This window comes from Nannospalax galili, unplaced genomic scaffold (assembly GCF_000622305.1).
Source record: "Nannospalax galili isolate Female #2095 unplaced genomic scaffold, S.galili_v1.0 scaffold107, whole genome shotgun sequence".
Lineage (NCBI taxonomy): Eukaryota > Metazoa > Chordata > Mammalia > Rodentia > Spalacidae > Nannospalax > Nannospalax galili.
The window spans coordinates 2,413,944-2,420,618 of NW_008358490.1; the positions used below are offsets into that span (position 1 = coordinate 2,413,944).

The 6,675-nt window shown below is 41.8% G+C and overlaps 1 protein-coding gene across 1 annotated transcript in view; it reads left to right on the forward strand.

The window, feature by feature from the left end:
• Nucleotides 1-1,873, forward strand: part of Catsperb (cation channel sperm associated auxiliary subunit beta) — a 116,601-nt gene extending 114,728 nt beyond the window's left edge. Inside the window, exons 24-26 of the mRNA XM_008821753.1 lie at nucleotides 460-560; nucleotides 1,384-1,458; nucleotides 1,685-1,873. Coding sequence (XP_008819975.1) covers nucleotides 460-560; nucleotides 1,384-1,458; nucleotides 1,685-1,873 — 365 coding nt within the window. The remainder of the gene's footprint in view (nucleotides 1-459; nucleotides 561-1,383; nucleotides 1,459-1,684) is intronic.
• Nucleotides 1,874-6,675: the final 4,802 nt, after the last annotated feature.

Consider the following 6,675-nt stretch of genomic DNA (forward strand, 5'->3'; position numbering starts at 1 on the left):
GTAGACCAGGCTAGCCTTGAATGCATAGTGATTCACCTGCCTCTGCCTCCTGAGTGCTGGGTTTAAAGGCATGAGCCACCATGTCCGGCTTTTTATATTAAAATATATTTATTAAGTGTCAGACGTGGTGGCACAAGCCTTTAGTCCCAGCACTTAGGAGGCAGAGCCCGGCAGACCTCTGTGAGTTTGAAACCAGCCTGGTTTACATGGTGAGTTCCAGGCCAGGTGGGGCTAAAGGGAGACCCTGTCTCAAAAGGACCAAAAAAAATTTTATATATATATGTAAATTTTTTTAAATATATTAAAGACATTATCTACAAAGTCAGGTAAAACTAAGAACATGAGTTTCCTTGGTCACATTACAGAGTAGAATCTCTCACTGTACCTTAATGTATGCAACAACTTTTAGGCAAAACATGAAAACATAAATATGCTTAAAATATACTTATTGTATTTTAGAACACACTGTACCAGAAAATGTTAAGAAAATGAAAGATCGCTTAGAAACAGCACTTCAAACTTCGGTATACAATCCCTTCGGTCTCAACCTAAGTATAAGGGTGAGTTAACAGCATTGTTTTTAATGTGTAGAGTTTAGATAAAACATGTCTGCTAAACTAAGATTGATTTTAAAGTATAGATGTCCATGAATAGTAGGAATAGCAACTTTAAAGAATATAGAAAATGTCTCTTTTCCCTTTATTTCCCTTGATGCTATTGCTAAAAGAATGCAAAAGTTGAACTTAACATTAATTTACTATTTTCTAAGCAGATATGCAAGGGAAGTAGAAAAGTTTCCAAAAGTTAGGGCTCACAGGAGTACGCACAAGCATATCTTCTGGAGTCTAACTCCTTTCGGAACCCACAGAATTGATACACCCCAGGAAAGTGTAAAAACCAGTGAAAATGCAGGACTGTGTTAGAGCCACAAATACTAACCCAAAGTATTCATCAAAGCCAAGTTGGTTTTTTGCTTGTTTGTTTGTTTCTTTATTCTGAAAATGATGTTCAATGTTGTTGAATTCCTGTTTCAACACCTCTTTTAATTTTTTTTAATGTTGCTGAATTATTATTATTATTTTTTTGTCTTTTTTGAGACAGGGTCTCCCTGTAGCCCCAGCTGTCCTGGAACTCACTATGTAGACCAGGCTGGCCTTGAACTCACAGATATCCGCCTGCCTCTGCCTCCCGAGTGCTGGGATTAAAGGCGTGTGCCACCACGCCCGGCAACACCTCTTTTAATTTTATGTGTGATATATATGTCCAAGAGCCTTAGGGAGGAATGGGTCTCTTTCTACACAACATATATGAAAGTAACTCCAACTGCTATTTTATTTAAAGGAAGACATGCACTGATAGTGACCAGGCGTGTCTGCTCCACAGGGCTCCGAGCTGTTTCACTTCAGAGTGTCTGTTGTTCCAGGGGTCACCTTTTGTAACTTGGTTGAAGAATTTCAGGTATAGTAAATGCAAAAAGTATGCAATGGGATGATGCTGGGGGAAATGACACACTTGTCAATCCAAGATACGCTAAGAGGAAAAAAATTGAGCAGAATCTGTGTGCTGGATCTGTGTGCAGAACTCTGGGAAGAATTTGTGTGATGAACTGTGAGGATCCCATAATGCCCCATGAGTTACATGACTAGATCCAGAAAGAGTAATGACTTCACTTTTTCTTTTGCAGATTTACGTTGATGAAGTGCCGCTGCCATTTCCAGGACACACGCTAATTGCTGTCACAACAGCCGTAGTGCTGGGGGGCTGCATTTTTACAGCCTTTATACTCCAGCTGCATAACATCCACCCATTGAAGGCATGCCGAAGATGTATTAGAGGAAACACAGTGAACCTATCGAGTATAAGTGTCAGATAACTGTTGATGGAAGTCTGGATAGCAAACCAATGACCATCTTCAATTTGCTTTATCTTCTAGTTCCATTAAACAAGTCCACAACAACATATTTACATTATAAAAATACACATTAGTTCAAATACTCCAGAATTATTACACTATTATAATTCAAGTTATTGTTTGTCAATAGGCTAACCATTGCATTTTCTTATTCTGGATACATAGAAAATTATTTTAACATATTCATAGATTTTCTGTAAGATTTTGTTTTTGAAAAATATAAAATGATAACCAACTCTGTGTGGAATGAATTTTCCACATTTCCCAAATCATACTGTCTGAAGTTCCTTTTGCAGGGCCAGGGACCCTAAGCCTTACTGGTTTTAGATAAAACACCATTACCCCAGGGGAATCAGGAGTAGAGGAGACTCATCAGTGGACGTGCTTTCAGAGCCTCATGGGAAATAAAGAGGAAGCCATTAGGGTTTGTTAAGGAAACCAACACTAGCCTGTAGTTAATACCTAATAAGAGAGAATGTGAGCCCATTGTAGAGGATTAGAGGAACACAGTGACTGGACAAGGTGCTGGTTTCAAACACACATGTGGAACTCCAAAGTGAACCTGTCCCAGGGAACTAGAAAGTGATGGCTACAGCCAGGGATCACACTTGGCACTACGGAGGCTTGGGAGTAAGCACAGTGCTGTGGGTTCATTTGGGCATAGGGGAAGAACAGAATGAATTGATGGGAGAGGGACAGAACTGAACAGTCCTCAGGGACTATACAGTTATTCTAGATCAGGGACATTGCCTTATTTTATAGGCTCGTACCAAGCAAGATAAGTTGCTCATGCATGAGAAGAGATCTCAGAGTCCCAAGACTCATGGGCACTCACTAGCCAGAAGAATTTAAGGCAGTCTCAACTACTCCAAAGAAAAGACACTCTCTCAAGGGTTGAGTCCTAAGTTGTCTTTAGCCATTTGAGGAAGTAATTAACCGTGCTGTTGCTGTCATGATAAAGCTTACAACTAGCTGAGGTTTTTGAAGAGTCAAGATGTATATTGAGTAATTAGGACCAAGATTAAACAAGGCTAACAACAAAGCAAAACTAAAAGGGCATTTGAACAAGAATCAAATCAAACCCTTATCAATATGAACATCAAATGCCCAGAGCATAGAAATGGGCTGGAAGTCACTGCAGAAGTGAACTCTCTAGTCAGGGAAGGAACAGAACAGGCTCCAAGAAGCCTAAGTATATGTCAAACATGGGCTGGGAGGTGGGCTTTCAGGCCCATCCCCTATCCTCCTCTGCATACCTCACACTTGGTTGCTTTTCTCATCACTGTGACAGAATATCTGACAGAAATTAAGGGAGGAAAGACTCTGGCTCACATTTCCAGAGACTACAGTCTATAGTGGCTAGGAGGGCAATGAGGTAGGTTAGCTCCTGTCCGTGTTGCTGGGAGCAGAAGGCAGCTGATCACAAACAGGCAGACATGTAGCAGAAAGCCAGACTAGAAGTGGGACCAGCCTAGAACCCTGAAGTCCTACCCTAGTGGCCCTACATCCACCAGCTATGCCCTGTATCCAAAAAGCTCCACAACCTCCCAAAACAATGCCACCAGCCAGGAATCATGTGCTCAGATACATAGGCCTGTGGGAGACCCTCAAAATATAACCCAACTCCTGACACTAATTGCACCCACCGTCATTAAATGGTTGAGTGGCCCCACCTAACCTTCATTGTTTGGAGGTCTAGCATCCCCTTTGCTAACTCACTCATCCACATTGCTCAATCACTTTCTCTGCATTTTGTAGAACCATCCTACTACTAGATACATACTAAGTGTGTTGGGGACAGGGGTGGGGGGTGTCTTCCAGGACCCTATGTAGTACTGAGAGCTAGGTATGGTGACATACACTTGTAATCTCAACACTCAGGAGGCTGAGACAGGAAGACTGAGTTCAATGCCAGCCTGGGCTACACAGTAAGAGCCTGTCTCAAAACAAACAAAAAACTTTTCCTTTACCTCATACTCCTTATTTATGTTCTGGTACTCATGATCTCACACTCTCAGAATCTAAGGCAATCGCTCTGTTGTCTGCCAGCATATATTGATGCAGTCTTTGTAATACAAATATCTGATAGAGAACTTACATCCAGACTATATTTTTAAAACAACTCTCAGGGATCTGGGGCAATGGCTCAGTGTTTACGAGCACTGGCTGCTCTTGCAGAGGACCTAGGTCCAATTCCCAACACCCATGCAGCGGATAACAACCATCCCTAACTCCAGTTCCAGGAAAATTGAACACCCTCTTCTGACTCCTCATTGCACAATACAGGTGCACTTACATACATGCAGGCAATACATTCACACACAAAAAATAAAAAATAAATAAATAAAATATTTTTAAAAAAACTCAGAAATCAATGGTAAGAAAAATAAACAATCCAGTTTTTAAAAGGGACAATGAAAGGCAAGTGTGGTAGCACACACCTTTGATCCCAGCACTGAGGAGGCAGAGTCAGGTGGATCTCTGTGAGATCCAAGCCAGGCTGGTTTACATAGCATGTTCCAGGCTAACTGGGGCTATAGAACCACCCTGTCTCAAATACAAAAAAAAAAAAAAAAAAAAAAAAAGTAATTAAAAAAATAAAAGGGGCAATGATTTGAGCACCCTTCAGTCCGCAGGAAAATTAAAACAAACATGGTGCTATATTTTGGATCTTGAATGTGTCCCACAAAGCCTGTGTATTAAAGGCTTAGTTTCTCAAGGTGGTGGTGTTGGGAACTTTTAAAGCCTTTGAGCGATCAGGCCTAGTGGTAACTTCTTAGGTCTTTGAGAGTATGCCATTGACGGGGATTGTGAGATCTTGATCCGTCCCTTTCTCTCCACTTCCTGGCCATAAAGTAAATGGGTGGCTCCATCACACACACACCCCATCATTGCCATCCAGCACCCCCCTAGAAGCCTAAAAGCAATGGTTCTGCCCAGTCATGGACTGCAGCCTCTAAAGCCATGAGCTAAAATAAATAAACCTTTGCTCCTTTCAAGTTAATCATCTCAGATATTCTGTTACAGTGATGGAAAACTAACTCGATATGGCAAAAAAATAATGTACATGAAAAACAATTAAGAAAGCAGATCAGGACCCAGTAAGATGACTCGATGGATAAAGATGCTTGTTGCCAAGCCTGACGGCCTGGGTTTGATCCCTGCCTGAACCCACATGGTGAAGGAAAAGAACTGACTCCCACAAATTGTTCTCTGACTTCCACATGTGTGTTAGCACACATGTACCCACACACATTAAATAAATATTAAATAAGTGTTAAAAATAGTAGAAACCTTGGGGCTGGAGAGATGGTTCAGTGGTTAAGAGCACTGACTGCTCTTGCAGAGGACCCGGGTTCAATTCCCAGCACCCACATGGCAGCTACAAACTATCCTTAACTCCAGTTCCAGGGGAATCCAAAGCCCTCTTCTGACCTCCACGGCATTGCACGACACTGGTGCACTCACATACATGCAGGCAATATACTCATACACATAAAATAATAAATTAAAAAATAGTAGAAACCTTTGCCCCAGACCTTTTTATAAAACCTATATAAAAGTTAATAACAAAATAAGCAGTTTAAGCCAGATATGGTAGTGCATGCCCACAATCTCAACACAAGAGAATTTGAGGCAGGAGAACATACAGGAGTTCAAAGCCAGCCTGGGATACGTAGTGAATTCCAGGGGATCTAACACCCTCTTTTGGCTTCTGTCGGTTTTTGGCTGTGAGCACAAATTAATTAATTAACAATAAATGATAGATCATTTTATTAGTTAATTCTTAAGAAGTACTTAATGAAATCTGGTAGCTATTCATTTTAAAAACAGAAATATTTTCTCCAGGTATCGTGGCACATACTTTTAATTCCAGCACTCAGGAGCAGAGGCAAATGTATCTCTGTGAGTTCCAGACTAGCCTGGTCTATATATTGAGTTCCAGGCCAGCCAGAGCTACATAGTGAGACTCTGTCTCAAACATTTCGGAGCTAGAGAGATGGCTCAGTAGTTAAAAGTACTTAACAACACATACTGCTCTTGCAAAGGGCCCTAGTTCAGTGCCCAACACCCATGTCGGGTGGCTCACAGTCATCTGTAACTCCAGCTCCAGAGGCCCTCTCCTGGCCTCTATGGGCACCATGCAACACAAGCATAAACCTCACACAAACACACAATTTTTTACTTTTAAAAATCAGTAACAAGCCGGGCGTGGTGGCGCACGCCTTTAATCCCAGCACTTGGGAGGCAGAGGCAGGCAGATCTCTGTGAGTTCAAGGCCAGCCTGGTCTGCATAGCAAGTTCCAGGACAGCTGGGGCTACAGGGAGACCCTGCTTCAAAAAGACCCCCCCCCAAAAAAAAACAAAATCAATAGCGAATATCATTAAATGACAAAATGCCACCAGCAGCGTACCAAAGGCACTCAAACCCCCCCTCGATGGCACTCCTCCTCAGGTTAGCCTGTGTGGACATATTTTTTGTCTTATTCATAGCTTATTCTCAGGTCTTACAACACTGCTGATCCTAAATAAGTATCCATCAATCACCCCACCAGAAACAGCAGGATCACCTGCTTAGATTTTTAGCACTAAATATTGTTTTGGAAATGACAACAAGAACAATGAAATAATAAGGAACTGGTTATAAAAGTTAAAAGTGTGCTGGGGCTCAGCAGGTGAAGGTGTCTGCTGCCAAGCTTGGCCCACTGGACCACATGGTGGAAGGAGAGAACTGGCTCTCACTAGTTGTCTTCTGACCTTCC